General features: G+C 38.8%; 2 protein-coding genes across 2 annotated transcripts; both read left to right on the top strand.

The window, feature by feature from the left end:
• LOC109226256 lies at positions 8,294-10,844 on the top strand. The gene is made up of 6 exons (XM_019391045.1): positions 8,294-8,626; positions 9,564-9,663; positions 9,788-9,867; positions 9,966-10,026; positions 10,532-10,591; positions 10,709-10,844. Exons 1-5 carry the CDS (start codon positions 8,504-8,506, stop codon positions 10,546-10,548), a joined length of 381 nt encoding a protein of 126 aa, XP_019246590.1. The 5' UTR covers positions 8,294-8,503; the 3' UTR covers positions 10,549-10,591; positions 10,709-10,844.
• LOC109226255 lies at positions 20,666-22,743 on the top strand. Its single transcript, XM_019391044.1, has 5 exons — positions 20,666-20,938; positions 21,572-21,712; positions 21,840-21,900; positions 22,395-22,454; positions 22,561-22,743. Exons 1-4 carry the CDS (start codon positions 20,816-20,818, stop codon positions 22,409-22,411), a joined length of 342 nt encoding a protein of 113 aa, XP_019246589.1. The 5' UTR covers positions 20,666-20,815; the 3' UTR covers positions 22,412-22,454; positions 22,561-22,743.

The raw sequence follows: 23,725 nt of genomic DNA, 5'->3' as shown, positions 1-23,725 counted from the left end.
TCAGAGAATGGTAATACCAAGCTTCAAGCAACGCGGTCGCAGTACACATTGTGCGGTCCGTGGTGAAGGCTCCGCGGCCGCACTGCCATTATGTGCGGTCCGCAGAAGAGAACTTCAGAGAGTTGAAATTGCCAAGGTTCAAAGCCATGCGGTCCGCGGTCATGTTTGTGCGAACCGCGCTAGCTGCCTCCGCGACCGCGGTCCGCGGAGCCCATGTTCAGAAAGCCAGGATTTGAAGTCCAAGAGCCTAGTGCGGCCGCAGTCCATTTTGTGCGGCCCGCACTGACCCCGCAGGGGCATTTTTGTCCAGTTTTTCCAGCTTAGTATAAATAGAACCTTTTTCTATTTTTAGGGTATCAGTTATTTTATTTCAGCAGCTGCCCTCATGAGAAGCTATTTTGTAGCCATTTTGGGCATTTTAGCTTAACTCTAACGATAGATTCTTGTATTCTACTTTAGTGTTTAATTAATATGTCTTCTTCTTCATCTATTTCTCTATTTTCTTGTTCAAACATGAGTAGCTAAACCCATTAGCTAGGTTTGTGGCTCAACCCTAGTGTGGGTAATTGATGGGTGTTGTGATTTAAGGTTAGATTGACTATGGGTGTTTGTATTTGGGTCAATTTTATGGTTTAATTTATGAATTGGTGGTTGCAAACACTGGTTGTGCTAAGTTGACTTGGCTCTTCTTGAGAGAGAGAGCCTAAGTCTCCAAAATTAACCCAACAAGGAATTGGGATGGACTCACGAGAATTGATAGTCCCAATTATAGGGTTAAACCTCGAGAGAGTAATTACCCGACTAGAACCCTAGTTGCTTGAGCTAATTTGCCTACCCATTTGGTCTCGAGAGAGTCGATTGGGCAAAATCACTCTCTCTACCGAGAGGTGTGAGAGTGGGTAAAATTGTGCAACGGTTATACATATTTCCCCAATCATGTCAATCAAGCTTTAGAAGCAATTACTCGTCAATTAGCCACCTAGGTGAAAGTCACTACCCTAGTGCCCCTTAATCTATTAGATACAACTCTTAGCAATTATCTCTTAGTGTACTCTAGTTTCAATTCTAATTAGTAGTTTTATAATAGTAGTTTATAAAAGAAAACCCCAAAAATGTTGGAAGTGACATTTGGAACAATTACACGATTCTAGACTAAATAGATACATCAACTCCCTTTCTAGCTCCCTGAGGAGTTCGATCCCGACCCTCCTATCGGGTAAAAGCTATTGCGACCCTCTCTTGCTACCTTTTATTGGTGCGGAGTAGGTAGCGATCATCTGCTAAATATAGATGGGCTACGGGAGTTTATTCTCGAGGAGGCCCACAGCTCGCGGTATTCCATCCATCCGGGTGTCGTGAAGATGTACCAGGATCTGAGGCAGCACTATTGGTGGAGGAGAATGAAGAAGGATATAGTTGGGTTTGTAGCTCGGTGTCTCAACTTTCAACAGGTAAAATATAAGCATCAGAGGCCGGTGGATTACTTCAGAGGATAGAGATTCCAGAGTGGAACTGGGAGCGGATCACCATGGATTTCGTAGATAGGCTCCCACGGACTTCGAGGAAGTTCGATGCTATTTGGGTGATTGAGGATCGGTTGACCAAGTCTGCCCACTTCATCCCAGTTGGTACTACTTATTCTTCAGAGTGGTTGGCGGAGATTTACATCAGAGAGATTGTTCGCCTTCACGATGTGCCAGTTTCCATCAATTCAGATAGAGGAGCGCAGTTTACATTGCAGTTTTGGAGAGCCGTGTAGCGAGAGTTGGGCTCTCAAGTTGAGTTGAGCACAGCATTTCACCCTCAGATGGACGGACAGTCCGAGCGCACTATTCAGATACTGGAGGACATGCTACGCGCTTGTGTCATTAATTTCGGGAGTTCATGTGACCAGTTTTTGCCGCTCGTGGAGTTTGCTTACAACAATAGTTACTAGTCGAGCATTCAGATGGCTCTATATGAGCTCTATATGGAAGGCGGTGTAGATCTCCGGTGGGTTGGTTTGAGCCGGGTGAGGCTAGGCTATTGGGTACTAACTTGGTTCAGGATGCTTCGGACAAGTTTAAATTGATTCAAGAGCGGCTTCGCTCGGCGCAATCTAGACAGAAGAGTTATGACGACAAGAATGTCTATGATGTGTCTTACATGTTTCGGGAGAAGGTTCTACTGAAGGTTTCACCCATGAAGGGTGTAATGAGGTTCGGGAAGAAGGGCGAGTTCAGCCCTCGGTTTATTGGGCCTTTTGAGGTACTTCAAAGGATTGGGAAGGTGGCTTACAAGCTTTCATTGCCACCTAGCTTGTCGAGTGTGCATCCAGTATTTCATGTTTCTATGCTCCGGAAGTATATCGGCGATCCGTCTCATGCTTTGGATTTCAGCACGGTTCATTTGGATGGTGATTTGACTTATGATGTGGAGCCGGTGGCAATTTTGGATCGACAGGTTCGAAAGTCGAGGTCAAAGGATTTAGCTTCAGTGAAGGTGCAGTGGAGAGGTCAGCCCGTGGTGGAGGCCACTTGGGAGACCGAGCGGGAGATACGGAGCAGATATCCAGACCTATTTGAGACACCAAGTATGTTTCTAGACCCGTTCGAGGATGAATGTTTGTTTAAGAGGGGGAGGATGTAACGACCCGGCCAGTCATTTCGAGAGTTGTACCTCGGATCCCCCATTTTCTCCTCCTTTTTGTATTCTACAATTGTTATATGACTTACCGGGTTAGTTGGTTCAGGTCCGGAGAGATTTCAGAGTGAATTGAGAAACTTAGTCTCTTAATTGAAAGCTTAAGTAGGGAAAGCTGACCGGATGTTGCCTTATGTGTAAGCGACCTCGGATTTGAATTTTGATGGTTGCGTTAGCTCCGTTAGATTATTTTGGACTTAGGAGCGCGTTCGAATTGTGATTTGGAGGTTCATTGTAGAATTAGGCTTGAAACGGAAAAAGGCTGGAATTTTGGAAAGTTTGACCGGGAGTGGACTTTTGGATATAGGGGTCGGATTGGATTTCTGAAAGTTAGAGTAGATTCGTGGTGTCATTTATGACTTGTGTGAAAAATTTAAGGTCAATCGGACGTGATTTGATAGGTTTCGGCACCGTTTGTGGAATTTGGAAATTTCAAAGTTCATTAGGCTTGAATCCGTGTGTAATTCATGTTTTTGATGTTGTTTGAGGTGATTTGAGGGTTCAACTAAGTTCGTATCGTGATTTAGGACTTGTTGGTATGTTTGGTTAAGGTCCCGGGGGGCCTCGGGTTGATAACGGGTGGTTAACGGACTTGGAGTTTGATTTGAGGGACTGCTGAAGTTTGGACTCAGCTGGTGAGATCGCACCTGCGAGGGCTTTGGCCGCAGGTGCGGAAGTGAGGGAGATCAGCAGAGTCCGCAGGTGCGATGTTTTTCCGCACCTGCGATAGCGCAGATGCGGATCAGAGGTCGCAGGTGCGAAGGCAGCTAGGATTAAGTGGTTTGCGCAGAAACGCTCACTTTTCCGCAAAAGGCCTGGGCAAAACCCATTTAAGCGAGGTTCCGAGATTTTTGGCCATTTCTTACATTTTGAGCTTGGATTTTGGAGATTTTTGAGAGGGTTTTTGAAGAGATTCTTGAGGTAAGCTTCTTGTATTCATTTTTCTTCAATAATTCTGTTTCCCCACTAATTTTCCACCTAGTTGGTGTGTTTTTGAGGTGAAATTTGGGGTTTGTGGCTAGGGATTTGGAGAGTGAATTTTGGGAATGTGAATGACCACTTTTTGTCGCATTTTGATAAATTTAGTATGGTTAGACTCGTGAGTGAATGGGCTTTCGAGTTTTATGTGACTTTTGTCGGATTTCGAGACGTTGGCCAGGGGCCGGGTTTGAGCCGATTTCGGATTTTGACTATAATTTAGTATTATTCTTGTGGAATTGATCCTTTTAGCCTGTAATAATTGTAATGTCTGTTTGTGGCTAGATTCGGGACGTTTGGAAACTAATTTGAGAGGCAAAGGCATTTCGGAGTAGAGTTTCGCTCGGATTGAGGTAAGTATCACTTTCAAACTTGGTTCTAAGGGTTCGAGACCCCGAATTATGTGTTATGTGATTGGTACTGAGGTGACGCACATGCCAAGTGACGGGCGTGCGGGTGTGCACCGTGAAAATTGTGACCTAGTCGATTCCATGGCACTATATAGTGGTTCTATCTTGTTGATATCCGTATTTTCATCATGTGATAAAGTAATTGAGCTATCAATCATGCTAGATATCATGTTTAGGCTTTATGCCGGTACTGTTGGGACCCATAGTGGTCGTTTCTTGCTGTCATCTTACTGATTTCATTGATATTTCGTACTCAATCATATTCATTCATTTCACATCATATCTCAGTCTTAGTTGTTATTTATTGATACATCATATCATTGTTTCGGGCTAGTTTTTCATGACATTGTGAGCCCGTGAGTGAGACTGGAGAGATTGATGATTGAGTGAGGCCAAGAGCCTGATTATGAGTGACAGATATAGGATTGGGCTGCACGCCACAGCGGTTATACTGATTTATGATAGTGCTTGGGCCGAAGGAGCCCCTCCGGAGTCTGTACATACCCACAGTGAGCGCTATTGATATTATCGAGGGATGCATCTTCCTTGGACATGGATCTTGTCCGAAGCATTATATACCTGGAGATGGATCTTCTCCACGGGCTGGAGTGGACTTACTCTGTATTAGGTGACTGATGGTCAGTGATATATATATTCCAAGATAGATCTTCTCTGGGCCGTATGGGCCATATACAGTACCGTGTGATTGAGCATTTGAGAGTGTAAGCACATGAGGTTGTTAGCACGGTGCATCTCATACAGCATGTGCATTGACATATAGAAGTAGAAGAGTTATATTCTTCACATTGTTCAGATTTGATCTATTTTACTGTTTTGAGCTACCAATTAACTTAAAAGCATGCCTATATTTCTGCATTGTTATTTCTATTTTGAATTGTGCCGGTTGAGTTCGTCACTACCTTTCACTCCAAAGGTTGGACTTGTTACTTACTGAGTTGGTTGTACTCACGTTACACCCTGTACCTCGTGTGCAGATTCAGGTGCTCCGGGTCACGGCGACTGCTGATCGAGAGGTCAGGATTCGGAGACTATCGAGGTAGCTGCATGGCGTTCGCAGGCCTTGACTCTCCTCCATTATCTCTATCTGTATTTCAGTTTTTATTCCCTAGACATTGTAGTAGAGTGTATTCCGGTATTGATGTTCATGTACTTTGTGACACCCCTGTTTTGGGATAGATTGTATCGTATATTCGGATTATTTCTGTTTCAAAAAGGCTATTTTTCTTGTTTTTTTTCTTAAATATTAATGGTTTCCTTCCTTATTTTTCAAAGTTTTTATTGTGCTTTAGATGTTGAGTAGTGGTTTGCCTAGTATCAAGATAGGCGTCATCACGATGGTTGGTTTTGGATCATGACAAATATTGCGTGGTTGACCTTAGAAAATAAGCAAGAAAAAAGATAGGAGATACTTTATACATGGAATTGGACTTTTGTTTCTAGATAGGACTAGATACTACAAAGTCGTCGAGAGTAAAGACCAACTACTTGGGAATACAAAGAAATTCTCCAAGTCCAACAGTAACTAAACAGCAACTAAACTAAGTGATAGTATTCACTCTAAAGGAATAATTCTCCCAAAAGAAAAATGAGGTAAAGGAATAAAGTTTTGACATTTTATTATCACATGGCTAGATCTTTCGTTATCACAAATCAAAATATTCTATGCTCTATGTTTAACAAAGATTTTGCCAACGATTTTAGAGATTACAAAGCACAAGAGAGATATATATACAACAGTCATCCTCTATAATAATACGTCATTATAACGGTTAAGTTTTCTTTGGAACTATTTTTCATGTTATATTATAATATATATTCTTTATAACGACATTTAACTATAGCAACCAAATACAAAGAGGTTTGACGGTATATCTTTTGGTGTTTTTGCCAAAAGAGAAGAATGGGACCATAAAAGGCAAACTAAATAAGGAAATGAAGAAATTAAAAGAGAGTCAACTACTATTTGTTTTGATGAGATCTAGAGACTCAAAATATGCGAATAACCCCAACTTGATAGACAGATAAAGATGACCTTATCCATCTATCTGTTAGTATCTCCTTATGGGTGGCTCTTCACTTAGTCTTACTTTCCAAGTACCCCTTCTTCTCGTTTGACTTAATCTGTAAGATTTTTCCATAAGTTCGAGTCTGGGTATGGAGTCGTCTTTGCTAGGGAACGCTTTACCTCCAATGTAAAACTTACTGTTGCGAATTCCGATTTAGTTGGGCCCCAACACGGATAACGGACATCGGGTGGGAAACAAAACAAAAAAAGAATATTTCTTTGTATACTTGAATCTATATATTTTTATTTCTAAAAGTAACGTTATACATCCATTTTATTCACCTAACCGGCGAAATTGACACTTAATAAACAAATGTGACAGAGTGAATACATATACACTTTTCTTTTCCTTTTGCTTTTGTTAAATATGATAAGTTCTAAGTTGCAGCTTATTCCAATGATTACAACAACAACCAAAAACTCTACATATCTGCTATAGATATATGTAGAGTTTTTAACTTACATACATTCACATATTAAAAAAAGAGTTTGAACTATCAGATGATCTAAAAAATATTTACAGGTACTCCTTTACAGAAAAAAATAATTAATTTAGAAGTAAGCAAAATTACTTGCTAAAATATTTACTTTTCAATGAAAAATAGTTGCATTCAATGTCACATTGTTACAACATAGAGAAAGGAACATGGTCACTTGTCAGCATTTGTTCTCCATGTGTCTGTAAGTATATATTATTGGGAGAAAGAAGTGATAAATGGGCCCCAACTCGCATAAACCATCTTGATCATTGACCCTTCCCTGGCTGATAGTGATGACCTAGGATGAATGTTGGCGAATTTGAGATTTGAATTTTATGAATTTTAAATTTTAGGACATCATTTTTAAGTGCTAGTACTATTAGGTTTTGAGTTTAATTATTATAAATGAATTTCTTAACATATACAGAATATGGACCAAACTATTTGGTTTTGCAAAACCCATATGTCGTATAGTCCCCAGGTGAAGCTGCATTTACTTAAGGGTGGTCAATCCACCCTTTGACGAAAAATTATATCGTATATATAATTAAAATATTAGGTTTTAGATGAAGGGGAGTCTTGGTGTAATTGATAAAGTTGCTGTCATGTGACCAGGAGGTCACGGGTTCAAGTCGTGAAAACAGCCTCTTGCAGAAATGCAGGGTAAGGCTGCGTACAATAGACCCTTGTGGTCCGGGGGCTTCCCCGGACCTCGCGCACAGCGGGAGCTTAGTGCACCGGACTGCCCTTTATTAGGTTTTAGAGGCAAATAACATATATTGAACACCTTTTGTCGGAGAATTATTTTCACTTTTTTCAAGTTTGGACACCCTTAAAGAAATTTGTAGCTACGCCACTCGTACGGTCTATATCTTTTTTTTTTTGGTAAGAAAGATAGGCAATATTATAACATAACAAACTTACATAAGGTTAGAGTGGTGGATGCCTACAAGGCATCATTTGTACAAAAGGATCCTTAGATGATAGATTTTCCCCTACTGGGGTAGCAAAACTAGATATGAGAGCAGAAGCTACTAAAGTAGGTTGTTTAGTACATATAGTAGAATTTACATAACTAGAACTACTAGACTGCCGAGTCTTCCGGAGATGGAGTATGCCCTGATGATCTTGATGGTAATAAGACTGTGCAAAAAGTGGTGGTGATTCAAAAAGTAGGCATTGCTCCTGGACATGCATTGCACCATATTTAGCGAGTGTGTCTGCTACACCGTTCTGCTCTCTATAGATAACTTGAACAGATGCTCTATCCAGCTATTGGAGTAATGACCTGCAATCAGTAACAATGTTAATACAGTTCAAGGCAGGTGAGTTTAACATACCAAGCACATTTTGTGCATCTGTCTCAATAATGAGTGGCAGTAGATTTTGTTTGGCAGCAATTTGTAAGCCTTTGAGGAGGGCTAGCAATTCTATTTGGGTAGGGCTGCCTTGTTGGACACCTCCTGCAAATCCTATGATCCAATTGCTTTGATGGTCGCGTATGACTCCTCCAATCCCATAATTATATTGAGTGTGACAGCAAGATCCATCAACATTTAATTTATAATACATAGGGTCAGGTGGATGCCACTTGATATACCCCCAGGGGAGTGTATCTTTTTTGCTTTGCTGCTATAAATATCAGTGACAAACTTTGTTTCTTCAAACAAATCAAGTTGTAACATTCTATAATATTGTCTCCTCCAGTCCTCCTCTCCTCATCCCTAACCAAAACCAATTCTGTTCTTTTGAATCTGCCAAAAGGAAAAGAAAAAGCTACTAGCCTCTCTCTGCAAAATATTTAAAGACCTTATCCATTTCTGTTTCTTGGGAGACTGTATCGGTTATTTAGTTTTGCAAAATTATATATGGAGAAGGCAAAGCAAGTAGTTGGTTCATCTTCTTCGTCGTCCTTCACTAATGATCTGTTTGGTCCCAAAGAGCCCTCAAACCCGTCGCTATTTGGTTCCGTTTTTGGTTCACCTTCCACGGTATTAATTTACTCTCTATGACTTTCCCTTGCAATTCACTCCTCTACTGCATCCCGCATGCAGGGGCGAAGCCACAGTGTTGGTGGCTGTTCGGCCGAACCCAGGGGCGGATTTAGACGGCGCAAGGGTGTTCATCCGAACCTCCTTCGCCGAAAAATTACAAAGTGTATATAAGGAAAAAAAAAAATATATATATATATATATATATATATTATGTTTTGAATCCCCTTCACACAGCCCAAAAGCATGGCTTAGTGGTCAAGGGGGTTCAAAACCATTATGAGGTCATTGGTTCAATTATGAGGTCATTGGTTCAATTCTCACTAGCTATAATCTCATTAAATTTTTTAACTTATTCCTTTTCTGAACCCCCTTAGCAAAAGTTCTGCTTCTGCCACTGGCCGAACCCAGTAACTTTTGTTTAAACCCTACAATAAATATGTATAAATTATTAATGTAAAACTCGTTAACTTAAAATGATTATAATCCCAACCCGTAAGATTTAAATCCTAGCACGGCCTCTGCCTGCATGCAACTCTATGCAGCTTTATCTATACTTATTTTTCATATTAAGGCTAGACCTCGCTCGAAACACTTGAGTTTTGTCGAACACGCGAACTCATGATTGGATTCGCCTCTTTTTTTGTATAATCATTCAGTATCTAGAACCCACCAGCTCGAAAGAATTCGAACCCGAAACCTTTCGTTAAGGGTGGAGGGGTCTCATCCACCGCACCACAACCACCCTTTGCCTCTACTTCTAATTTAACTACTTTCTAGGCTTAATTACTACTATATTTTCTTTATTTTTTTCTTTTCTTAATGTGGCTACCATTAATAGGGTGGCTTTAATCTTAATTCTTAGGCATACAATATTTTCTAAGCGCAGACAACATCTGATGAGTACTCCATTTTTTTCTTTCAATTATAACTTTAGGGACTTAGAAGAGATCCCATTCAAGCTGGGGATAGAAGTTCATCAAAAACCCAATATCCAGGGAACCAGTACTATGGCAATGCAAAATATGGAACTTCAGGTTTCGGAATATATTTTCCCTCACTTATTTAACAACAATATATTGCTTAAATATGTAAAAAAGAAAAACATCTTTTTCGGAGTTGTTATTTTTTCTTATGCTGAATTTTAATTTTTGTTTACAGATAATGGATCTAAAAGAGGCATGGGAGAATATGTTTATTGTCCAACTACTACCCAGCCAACTGGCTCTCAGAGTAATATTGTAAGTATATCAAAATATTTACCGGTGAAAAGTAACTGAAATTAGCGTCCAAATTCAGTTTATGAATTGTCTATTTTTCTGCTTACTTGATTAATTAGGTGAAGAAAGATGATGGAGGTGATGGTTCAAACTCTGCTTCAAGAGGAAATTGGTGGCAGGGTAAGTCTGATATTATTAAGACTTATGATACTCCACCGTTTCAATTTATGTTATCTAATTAATTTTATTTAAGACGGAGTTTAAAAAAAGAAAAGAGCACCTTTGAAACTACTTATGATTTTAAATATGTCATAATATTTGTGTGGTTGTTACACTTTTGGAACTTAGGATCTTAAATTGTCATAATATTTGTGTTGGCTATATATAAAAGCTTCTCGTTAAAGATTAGAGGCAGATTCAGGATTTAAAGGTGGGGGGGGTGCACATGAGTGGACTGCTCAACCAGTGTCCCAAGCAAATTATATGACCGTTTTATATATATATATATATATATATATATATATATATATATATATATATATATATATATATATATNAAGATAGAATTGGAAGTCTAAAATTAACTTATTTGCAAATATAAAAATATGTCATTCTTTTTTGTAACAAATTAATAATGAAATAATGTCACATAAATTCGACTGATATATTTTGGTTCTTTCTGCAGGATCACTATACTACTAAGGCCTTGCCTTTGTCCATGTAAATCTCCTCTGTAATTACTTAGGTAAAGGAGAGATAATTAATTCTCTATGTTTTTTTAATTTTCTTTAATTCCTTCATTTTAATCCTAATTAAATTAATTTCCTGAAATTAATTTCCTTTTTTTTCTGTTCAAATTCAGGAGATAAGAGATCAAAGCATTTTCTTTTAGATGAACTAAGCCAAGCTTGTACATGAGTTAATCCTCCTTGCAGTTGCTGAATTTCTCTTGTATTTATCTAATTAATATAAATCCAACTAACTAATCTTAACACTTATCAGTGGCCAACATGTTGCAATCTCTCTCTCTAGCTCCCTTCTGTGGGCGGATTCAAAGTAATGTTACCAGATTCAACTGAACTGAGTACTTTTAGCACGGAATATAGATTTAAGTATAAAATTTTATTAAATTACAATAAATAGTTGTATGAACTCATAACTTTAAATATATAATTGATTCAATGCTAAATTAAAAACCTTAAATATTAAACAAGTAGAATCTAAATTCTGAATCCGCTTATGTCCCTTCTTCCCGTGTGTATTGTGTATATAGTGGCCAATCTATAAGCAATAATTCTAAGGGAATATTGAGGGACTAGATGACCTATATCAAGGAAAGAATATCTTGTTCCATCAAAATCCTGACTAGAAAATTGAATCTCACGCGAAAGTTTTACATGTGTTTGGTGCGACAAAAATTACTTTTTTCGAAGAGAAAATATTTTTGGAAAAATGTCTTTTACGGAGAATATGTTCCTAGAACAATATGTTATCCCGTGTTTGTTGGTGAGTAAAAATTATTTTTCTAAAAAACTATATGTTAAAAATTAATAATAAAAATATTAGCAAATCGGACAGTGTTTAAATCAAACTTCTCACCATTAAAGATTGCTAAAAATGTCTAAGTGTTGGTTGAAACTAGAACAAATATAAAATTAAAAGTTAATACAGTGCTAAGAAAACGACTTTTTTTTTTTTGGTAACTAAATTTCCATTACCTTTGAAGTTATGTACAGAAACTACAAAATATGAAACTCCAACAGATTGAACTTTTCATTTCAAACTGTCATTTGACAACTCCTATTTCCCTCAATATACAAGTATCTCACCCTTTCCGTATAATAAGTCTATGGATAACAGTTTAATGTTTCTACACTTCTATTTAGCTTTCCAACCCTGTAGATTCTACAAAATATCTCCTGAACCAGCATCTTAGTTATAGTCTCAACTGATTTGTGCTTGCCTTGAAAGTGTCTTAGGTTCCTCTCTTGCCATATCAAGTAGACACTCCCAGCTAGGGCCATTTTATATATCTCTGCTCCACTTGATTTTCCTCTCATGTTTGTGCTTGCCCACTGGATTTCTTCGTGCCATGCCAGTAGTGGCCTGCTAATCTTCAGCCATTGTAACAGTCTTCTCCAAACTTCTGTAGAAAATTTGCAACCGTAGGATAGATGTGCATGGTTTCTGGTTGCTCTTTGCACAAATAGTATACCTGGTTGTCTACTATGCCCCATTAGGCCAACCTGTCTAAAGTACTCAGCCTTTCCTGAATTGCCAAATTAAGAATGAATACCCATTTGGGTGGGCTATGATTATTGCATGTTAGTCTCCTCCATGGCACTTTATTATATTAACCTCTCATCTTCTAATACATCCATTTGATAGAGAATGTTGCCATATTACATAGATCACTAACTTGTATTCCTGCTTCCTCAATGCTCTTCTTGGATTTTAGTATCTTCTTAACCATCCATGTAGCATATTGTGGCTCTATTTACCATATGTTCCTTCCTTTCCCATAGTATATGTGAACCCATTGGACCCATAATTTATCTTTCTTTCTACATAGGTTCCACAAGAGCTTGTAAATTGCAGCTTTGTTCCACACATGTATATCCAACACATTGAATCCTCCTGCTGACTTTGGGTAGCACACTCTACTCCATGCAAGCAAGGCCTTCTTGGTCAGAGTAGTGCCTCAGTCCACAAGAACTTCCTACAAGCAGCTTCAATCAGACTCACAATCCTCTTAGGCAACAGAAAGATCTGAGACCAGAATGTTTGGATAGAGAATAGGACAGTTTTGATCAGTTGAAGTCGACCAGCATATGACAAGAATCTTGATGTCCAGTTGGTGATCCTACCGATCATCTTCTCCAACAAGGGGTGTCACGACCCAATTTTCATTATAGGCCGTGATGGCGTCCAACACCGTTGTTAGACAAGCCAACCCTAATCAACTAGTGAGTTCTCATTCCTTTAAATAATCATTTTCGACATTTTAATTAACTTAAATTCAAAACAATCGATAACTAACAAATTATAAGGAGACTGAATCGGGAAAGACTAAAAGGGATCATAGCAATATTAATACAACCCAAAAATAATAGTCTACTATTGTGTGTGCCAGGAGCTAGTGTCACAAGTATGAGGGCAACTAGTACAATGTACAAAAGAATATAACTATCCTACTGCCTGAAACAGGATAGACAGTAATGACAAAAGGAGAGACTCCGGTATGTTGCTGAACGGCTCGGAAGAGGGCAGCTTGCCGTGTGATCTCGATCAAGTATCAGGGATGCGCACCGGACGGGTAACCAGATGCACCTGCCTCAGATCCTGTACATTTAAGTACAGAAGCGTAGTATGAGTATATAAACAATATGTACCCAGTAAGTATACAGTCTAACCTCGAAGAAGTAGTGACGAGGGGTCGACTTGACACTTACTAGGGTCAATAATAATATAATTCAAGTGTTACGCTAATCATGGATAGCATAAATAATAATGACAGATTAAGATCATGGAGAAGTAAGACATTATTTCGTAAACAACATGTCAAGTTCCAACTACATCATGTAACAGCTTATCTTTCAAACATTTAAGCAGTAAAATCACGGGAAGTTCCAAATAAATAACATGCACGCATTATGCCGAGGTCGTACGACCCGGTCCAACATAATATTAAACTTTTCACAGACAGAGGGTCGAATGGCGCGAACCATAAATGCATCTATTTACTACCGAGGCAATCGGCCCGATCCACAAATAGCAATTTATTATCAAGTAAGCACACATTGCCCATTTACAGTCAAATAATTCATACAAGTTCTCAAGTAAGTGAGTATAGTCGTCTATATTTATTTACCAATTTTTAGCATGACCTAAGTGCTCTTAGTAACAAGCAAGGACGCAAGCATTTGCAAGTATAGCATGATACGGATCCTAAACTACCTGGACGATTAGCATAATAGTAGCTACGTATGGACTCTCGTCACTACGTAAGTACGTAGCCCCCACAGATAGTCACATACATTTATTTAATTCACCTATGGGGTTAATTCCCTCTCACAAAGTTAGAAAGGAGACTTACCTTGTCCCAAAGCTTACTTCAAATTTCAAGAATACGCTCAAACCCTCAAATCGGAGCCGAACGATCCAAAACTATTCAAATGGGATAAGAACTAGTCAATATATGGAGTTCATATTCTAACTATTAAACTAATTTTCCAACCCTGAATACAAGATTCCTAAAATTCACCCCGGGCCCACTTGCCCGGATTCTAGAAATTTTTGAAGAAAGTTGTTACCCATAACCTAAGGATCAAGAATATATGATTTCTGCTACATTCCATAACAAATTTCGTGGTTTAATCTAATTTTTGTCAAAACCCTAGGTTTTACTCTAAACCCATAATTTCCACTAATTTACATGGTGTAATCTACCCATAAACTATGTATTACACTCACATTAAGTAGAATTAACTTGCCTCACAATACTAGGCTGAGATCTCCCCTTTTGAAGCTCCCAAATCGCCCGAGAATGGAGTGAAATGTGTCAAAAATGACACATTCCCGTATTAAATGAAGGCCACAACCTTCAGCGATTTCCGCACCTGCGGTTAGGGGACCGCATCTGCGGTCTCGCTTCTACGTGGGATTGCTCGCTTCTGCAGTATTGGGCCGGGCTAGCTGGGGCCGCATCTGTGGTCTTGGGACCGCTTCTGCGGTTCCGCTTCTGCGGAAAAGGAGCTGCATCTGCTGAACCTGGCTCCTCCCCTTGAGCCGCATCTGCGATGGGTAAGCCGCTTCTGCGGTCTCGCACCTGCGGCTGGCCAACCGCAGGTGCGGTTATGACAGAACTGGAGCTTCAGCTCCTTCTCAAATTTTTAACTTAGCTCGAGCCTCGTCCGATTGACGCTCAGGGCCCCCGAGGCCCTACCTGAACATACTGACAAGTTTGGAATCATAAAACAGACTCGCACGAACCCTCGGAACGCCCGAAACAATGCTAAATCTAAGAATCACACCCTAAAACCAATTGAATCAAACTTATGAACTTCAAGTTCTTCAATCTACTTTCAATGTGCCGAAACGTACTTATACTACTCGGATTGACACCAAATTTTGCGTGCAAGTCTTAAATGACAATACGGAACTATTCCTGGTCTCGGAATTCCGTTCGGACCTTGATAACACAAAAACTTGTACCAAACCAAATTTAAAGAACTTCAAAATCCTTAAGGAATCAACTTTCACTATTAGGCGCCAAAACGCTCCCGGGTCATCCAAAACCCGATCCGGACATACGCCAAAGTCCAAAATCATCATAAGAACCTGTTGGAACCTTCAAATCCGATTCCGAGGTCGTTTGCTCAAAACATTGACCGAAGTCAAACTTGGCCTTTTAAGCCAGCCTTAAGGAACCAAGTGTTCCGATTTTAACCCAAACTCTTCCAAATCCTGATCCAACCATCCCCGCAAGTCATAAAGCAGTAAAAGCAAGTACGGGAAGTCTTATTTAGGGGAACGGGGTTCTATAAAGAAAAACGACCAGCCGGGTCGTTACATTCTCCACCTCTTAAATAAACATTCATCCTCGAACGGGTTTAGATTCATACCTGAAGTGCTAAATAAGTGTGGATATCTGCTCCGCATGTCCTCCTCGGACTCCCAGGTCGGCTCCTCGACTGGTTGGCCCTTCCACTGGACCTTCACCGTAGAAATCCTCTTGGATCTCAATTGGCGGTCCTGTCTATCAACAATGGCAACTGGCTCCTCCTCATAACCCAAGCTCTCATCTAGCTGAATAGTACTGAAGTCTAACACATGAGACAAGTCGGCGTGATACCTCCGAAGCATAGACACATGAAAACTAGGTGAACCCCTGATAGGCTGGGAGGTAAAGCAAGCTCATAGGCAACCTCCCCAACTCGCCTCAACACCTCAAATGGGCCTATAAACCTTGGGCTCAACTTGCCTTTCTTCCCGAATCTCATAATACCCTTCATCGGCGAGACTTCCAAGAGAACCTTCTCGCCGGCCATGAATGATACATCCCGCCTCTTCTGATCCGCATAACTCTTCTGTTTGGATTGTGCTGTGCGAAGTCTTTCCTGAATCAACTTTACCTTTTCTAAGGCATCTTTCACCAAGTCAGTACCGTACAACTTAGCCTCGCCAAGATCAAACCACCCGATAGGAGAACGACATCGCTGACCATACAAAGCCTCAAATGGAGCCATCTCGATGCTGGACTGATAACTGTTGTTGTAAGCAAACTCAGCCAAAAGGCAAGAACTGATCCCACTGCCCTCCAAAGTCAATCGCACATGCTCTAAGCATGTCCTCCAGAATCTGAACTGTCCGCTCCGATTGCCCGTCGGTCTGTGGGTGAAATGCTATGCTGAGCTCTACACGGGTCCCCAACTCACTCTGCACGGCTCTCTAGAAATGGGAAGTGGACCGAGGGCCTCTATCAGATATGATGGAGACAGGCACACCGTGCAACCGAACTATCTCTTGAATGTAGATCTGAGCCAACATATCTGAAGTATAAGTGGTGACAACCGGAATGAAATGTGCCGACTTGGTCAACCTATCGACAATGACCCAAACTGCATCAAACTTCCGCAAGGTCCACGGCAACCCAACTACGAAGTCCATAGTAATGCGCTCCCATTTCCACTCAGGTATAGGCATCTGCTGAAGTAGGCCACCTGGCCTCTAGTGCTCATACTTAACCTGCTGGCAATTCAAGCACCTAGCCACATACTTAACTATGTCTTTCTTCATCCGCCGCCACCAATAATGATGCGTCAGGTCACGATACATCTTCGTATCACCTGGATGAATAGAATACCGTGAACTGTGTGCCTCCTCTAGAATCCTCTCCCTCAAGCCATCGACATTAGGAACACATAGGCGACCCTGGAGTCGCAGAACACCATCCTTGCCAATAGAAACCTCCTTGGCACTACCCTGTAGCACCGTCTCCCTGAGAACAGCCAAATGCGGTTCATCGAACTGCCGAGCCTTGATTTGTCCAATAATGAAGACTGAGCAACAACACACGCAAGGACTCGGCTGGGCTCTGAAATGTCCAACCTCACAAGTCTGTTAGCCAAGGACTGAACTTCCAAAGCTAGTGGTCTCTCCTCCGCTGAAATGTATGCCAAGCTACACATACTCTCTGCTTTCCTGCTTAAGGCATCCGCGACCATATTTGCCTTGCCCGGATGATAAAGAATGGTGATGTCAGAATCCTTCAGTAACTCAAGCCATCTACGCTGCCTCAAATTGAGATCCCTCGGTTTGAACAAATGTTGCAAGCTGCGATGATCAATATAAACCTCACATGACACCCCATACAGATAATGCCTCTATATCTTAAGAGCATTCGTGCACAGGGTAATTCTTCTCATGTATCTTCAACTGACGTAAAGCATATGCAATAACTCGCCCCTTCTGCATCAATACACAACCCAAGCCAATGCATGAAGCGTCACAATATACCGTATACATCCTGAACCGGAAGGCAACACTAGAACCGGTGCTATGGTCAAGGTTGTCTTGAGCTTCTGAAAGCTCGCCTCACAATCATCGGACCAACGGAAAGGAGCACCCTTCTGGGTCAATCTAGTCAAAGGTGATGCAGGATGAAAGCCCTGCACGAATCGGCGGTAATAACCTGCTAACCCCAGGAAACTCCTGATCTCAGTCACTGAAGTAGGACGTGGCCAACTCTGAACTGCCTCAATCTTCTTAGGATCCACTTTAATACCCTCTCCTGATACAACATGCCCCAAGAATGCTACTGACTCAAGCCAAAACTCACATTTGGAGAACTTAGCATATAGCCCCAAGAATGTACATGTATTTTGTGACAGCCAAGCTGCTTTACACATTGCCAAGAACCCGGTCTTTCATGAGCGCACAAAGCATATAGAGGTGGACTGTCACTATGTACGCGACTACTTATCTTCTGGGCTGGTGTCTCTCCAATTTGTTCGCAGTTCTGATCAACTGGCTGACATCTTGACCAAGGACTTATATGTCCCTCTTCACCACACACTTTTGGGCAAGCTTGGTGTGTTTCCACCATCCAGCTTGAGGGGGGATGTTAACCGAAGCCCAACTCTGCAATGCAATCCAGGCCCAAGCACCAGACCCATAGCTCAATCTCTCAACTTAACATACTATTACAAAGAAAATGTAAGATACGGGATAAAATTATTATATAAAAACATAGATTAAATGATAAAATAGGATTATTTAATAATAAGGAAGGACAAAATGAGAGGAAAAAAAAGGGTAACAACGTGACCCACCAAATCGGTCATTACATAAAGTGGCACATTTTGTCGTGACATAACGACAGATTTAATAATATAATACAATAAACTTTAATATAACAATCAAAATAAATATTTTATTTAAAATAATAATGCAATAGAATACAATAGGTAACAACCATCCAAACAAGTTGTAAATTCCTTTGGACTCGACTGGAATTATGTATTATAGGAATCATTTTCTTTCAATCAAAGAGCTATTGACAGTTTAATTTAACATGTTACAGTAGGTTATTATTTTATTTTATAGGTACCATCTCGGGCTTACCATAAAAAAAATTCTTGTGTTGTAAGTCAATATAATCTGATGGAATAAAAAATTTATACATTGAGGTCAAGTAGCTAGGAAATATACCCAATCTAGTCCATGTTTCACCAAACCTTCATATTCTCAATTACATACAACTGAACTATCTGAAAATCAAGTAAAAAAGGAGTGAATATTGCGTAGTTGACCTTAGAAAATAAGCAAGAAAAAAGATATGAAATACTTTATGTACATGGAAAGGCCTTATGCTTCTAGATAGGACTAGATAATACAAAGTCGTTGAGAGTAAAGACCAACTATTTGGGAATACATATCCAAGTCCAATAACTAAACAGCAACTAAATAAGTGATAGTATTCACACTAAAGGAATAATTCTCCCAAAAGAAAAATGAGGTAAAGGAATAGAGTTTTGACATTTTATTATCACATGGCTAGATCTTTCGTTATCACAAATCAAAATATTCTATGCTCAATGTTTAACAAAGATTTTGCCCACGATTCTAGAGATTACAAAACACAATAGAGATATATATATACAACAATCATCCTCTATAATAATACGTCATTATAATGCGGTTAAGTTTTCTTCGGAATCATTTTTCATGTTATATTATAATATATGTTCTTTATAACGACATTTAACTATAGCAACCAAATACAAAGAGGTTTGACGATATATCTTTTGGTGTTTCTGCCAAAAGAGAAGAATGGGACCATAAAAGGCAAATTAAATAAGGAAATGGAGAAATTAAAAGAGAGTCAACTACTATTTGTTTTGGTGAGATCTAGAGACTCAAAATATGCGAATAACCGCAACTTGATAGACAGATAAAGATGACCTTATCCATCTATCTATTAGTATCGCCTTATGGGTGGCTCTTCACTTGGTCTTACTTCCCAAGTACCCCTTCTTCTCATTTGACTTAATCTGTAAGATTATTTTTATAAGTTCGAGCTCTGGGTATGGAGTCGTCTTTGTTAGGGAGTGCTTTATTCCAATATAAAATTTTTCGATGCGAATTCGAATTTAGTCGGGTCTCAATGCGGGTAACCGACACCGGCTGGAAACCAAAAAAAAAAAAGAATATTTCTTTGTATACTTGAATTTTTATATTTTTATTTCTAAACGTAACTTTATACGTCCATTTTATTCACCTTACCGGCCAAACTGACACTTGAAAAACAAATGTGACAGAGTGAATACATACTTTTTTTTCCTTTTCCTTTTGTTAAATATGATAGGTTCTAAGTTGGTGCTTATTTCAGTGATTACAACAACAACAACAACAACAAAAAAAAAAAAAAAAAAAAAAAAAATCTACATATATGCTATAGATATATGTAGAGAGTTTAACTTACATATATTCACATATTAAAAAAAGGATTTGAACTATCAGATGATCTAAAAAATATTTACAGGTACTCCTTTACAAAAATAATAATTAATTTAGAAGTAAGCAAAATTACTTGCTAAATTATTTACTTTTCAATGAAAAATAGTTGCATTCAATGTCACATTGTTACAACATAGAGAAAAGAACATGTTCACTTGTCAGCATTTGTTCTCCATGACCATGTGTGTGTAAGTATATATTATTGGGAGAAAGAAGTGATAAATGGGCCCCAACTCGCATAAACCATCTTCATCATTGACACTTCCCCCGCTGGTACTGATGACATACGATAAATGTCAGGCGAATTTAAGATTTGAACATTATGAATTTTGGGAGTGCTAGTGCTATTAGGTTTTAAGTTTAATTATTAAAAATGAATTTGTTAACATATACAAAAATTTGGACTAAAATTATTTGGTTATGCGAAACCCATATATGGTATAGTCCAATGGTGAAGCTACATTTACTTAAGGGTGGTCAGTTCATGTGACCAGGAGGTCACGGGTTCAAGCCGTGGAAACAGACTCTTGCAGAAATGCAGGGTAAGGCTGCGTACAATAGACCCTTATGGTCCGGGAGCTTAGTGCACCGGACTGCCTTTTATAAGATTTTAGAGGCAAATAACATAAATTGAACACCCTTTTATCGGAGAATTATTTTCACTTTTTTCAAGTTTAAACAACCTTAGAGAATTTCTAGATTTGCCACTGGTATAGTGTATATCCGTCCCTAGGGTGAGTGAATCTTTTTTGCTTTGCTGCTATAAATATCAGTGACAATCACACAAATCAAGTTGTAACATTCTATAATATTGTCTCCTCCAGTCCTCCTCTCCTCATCCCTAACCAAAAGAAAAAATTACTAGCCTCTCTCTGCAAAATATTTAAAGACCTTATCCATTTCTGTTTCTTGGGAACTGTATCGGTTATTTAGTTTTGCAAAATTATATATGGAGAAGGCAAAGCAAATAGTTGGTTCATCTTCGTCGTCGTCCTTTACTAATGATCTGTTTGGTCCCAAAGAGCCCTCATACCCGTCGCTATTTGGTTCCGTTTTTGGTCCACCTTCCACGGTATTAATTTACTCTCTATGATTTTCCCTTGCAATTCACTCCTCCGCTGCATCCTGCATGCAGTGGCGAAGCCAAGGTGTTGATCGCTGGTTTGATCGAACTCAATAATTTTTGTTCAAACCTTGTATTATTATTAAATTTTACAAATATGTACAAATTATTCACTTAGAACCCAATAACTTAAAAGGATTATAATCCTGAGCCCGTAAGGTTTAATTCCTAGCTCCGCCTATGCCTGCATGCAACTCTATTCAGCTTTATCTATACTTATTTTTCGCATTAAGGCTAGACCTTGAAACACTTGAGTTCTGTCGAACACGCGAACTCATGATTGGATTCGCCTCTTTCTTGTATGACCATTCAGTATCTAAAACCCACCAGCTCAAAAGGATTCGAACCCGAAACCTTTTATTAAAGGTGGAGGGCTCTCATCCGCTGCACCCCAATCCACTATTTGCATCTACTTCTAATTTAAATTCTTTCTATGCTTAATAAATACTATTCTTTTCTTTCTTTTTTTCTATTCTTAATGTGGCAACCATTAAAAGGGTAGTTCTAGCATAAAATATATTTTCTAAGCACAAACAAGATCTGATGAGTACTCCTTTTCTTTTCTTTCAATTATAACTTTAGGGACTAAGAAGAGATCCCATTCAAGCTGTGGATAAAAGTTTATCAAGAACACAAGAAGCAGGGAACCAGTATGGCAATGCAAAATATGGTGGCCAATATGTTTATTCTCCAACTACTACCCAGGGCTCTCAGGGTAATATTGTAAGTATATCAAAATATTTACCGGTGAAAAGTAACTGAAATTAGCGTCCACATTTTTGAGTAGATAATATTACTTAGTTTTGTTTTTCAGTTTATGAATTTTGTATTTTTCTGCTTACTTGATTAGGTGAAGAAAGATGGGGGAGGTGATGGTTCAAACTCTGCTTCAAGAGGAAATTGGTGGCAGGGTAAGTCTGATATTATTAAGAGTTATATGATACTCCACCGTTTCAATTTATGTGACCTAATTAATTTGATTTAAGACGGAGTTTAAAAAAGAGAAGAGCAACTTTGAAATTACTTATGATCTTAAATATGTCATAATATTTGTGTTGGCTATAAAAACTTCTCGTCAAAGATCAGGAAGATTCAGGATTTTAAGGTGGCGGGTGCACATGAGTGGACTGCTCAACCAGTGTCCCATCGACCTTTTGATCTTAAGGGTTTCAAGCAAATTATATGACCGTTTTCAACATAAATATATAGGTTTGCCTTTGGACGAGGCTAACGGGGTCCGGTGACCCCTCAATTCAATACATAGGTCTGCCTTTGTTAAAGATAGAATTCAAAGTCTAAAATTAACTTATTTGCAAATATAGAAACATGTCATTCTTTATTTAACAAATTAATAATGAAATAATGTCACATAAATTCCACTGATATTTTTTTGTTCTTTCTGCAGGATCACTTTACTACTAAGGCCTTGCCTTTGTCCATGTAAATCTCCTCTGTAATTACTTAGGTAAAGGAGAGATAATTAATTCTCTATGTTTTTTTAATTTTCTTTTAATTCCTCCATTTTAATCCTAATTAATTTCCTTTTTTTTTTTTTTGCTGTTCGAATTCAGGAGATAAGAGATCAAAGCATTTTTCACCAGCAAGGAGTAAGAGATATTACAACATCAGTCCCTCTCTTTGCTTTATCTTCTAGATGAACTAAGCCAAGCTTGTACATGAGTTAATCCTCCTTACAGTTGCTGAACTTCTCTTGTATTTATCTAATTAATATAAATCCAACTAATTAATCTTAACACTTATCAGTCAATAGCTTCTTGCAATCTCTCTCTAGCTCCCTTCTCGGGGCCGGATTCAGTGTAATGCTACCAGGTTCAATTGACTGCACTATTTTCAGCGTGACAATATAAATTAATGTATAAAATTCTACTAAATTACAATAAAGAGTACGTATAAATTCATAACTTTTAAAAATAAAATTGGTTCGATGCAAAAACCTCAAAAATTAAACTCATAAAATTTAAATTTTGAATACGCCTCTATCCCTTCTTCCCGTGTGTATTGTGTATAGAATTGGAATACTATATAGTGGCCAATCTATAGGCAATAATTCTAAGGGAATATTGAGGGACTCCATGACCTATATAAATGAAAGAGTATCTTGTTCCATCCAAATCCCACCTAGAAAACTGTATCTCACAAGAAAGTTTTACATGTGTTAGTGTGAATTTTTTTTTTTTTTTTTTTTTTTTTTAAATAGAAATAGTTTTTGGAAAAATGTCTATTACGAAAGATATTCTCCTAAAAGATATGTTTTCTCAAGGGCGGATGCAGTATATGTTATCGAATTCAACTGAACCCACTACGTACTTTCAGCGTGGAGTATAAATTTATGTATAGAATTCTATTAAATTATAACAAATAGTATATATGAACCCACAACTTATAATATTGTGATGATCCGATAGGTCATCTAGAGCTTTAACCCATAATTATGTGTTCCGAAACCTCAAATAGCTCATTTTAGCCTTCCTCGATTTGCATGTGTAGTCTGTGTCTTTTTCCGGAAGGCTTTTATGTGAAAAATTGATTAAAATGTGAATTCATGCCTTAAAATTTATTTGGGTTGACTTCGGTCAACGTTTTGAGCAAACGGATTCGGATCCGTATTTTGACGGTCCTGATGGATCCATATCGTGATTTGGGACTTGGGCATATGTCTGAAATCAAATTCAGAGGTCCCTAACTCGAGTTATCGCAATTTGTTGAAAATTTAAA

Source organism: Nicotiana attenuata, chromosome 5 (assembly GCF_001879085.1).
Source record: "Nicotiana attenuata strain UT chromosome 5, NIATTr2, whole genome shotgun sequence".
NCBI classification, from domain to species: domain Eukaryota; kingdom Viridiplantae; phylum Streptophyta; class Magnoliopsida; order Solanales; family Solanaceae; genus Nicotiana; species Nicotiana attenuata.
The sequence above is the reverse complement of the archived record's forward strand: the minus strand, read 5'-3'. Positions and strand labels throughout refer to the sequence as shown.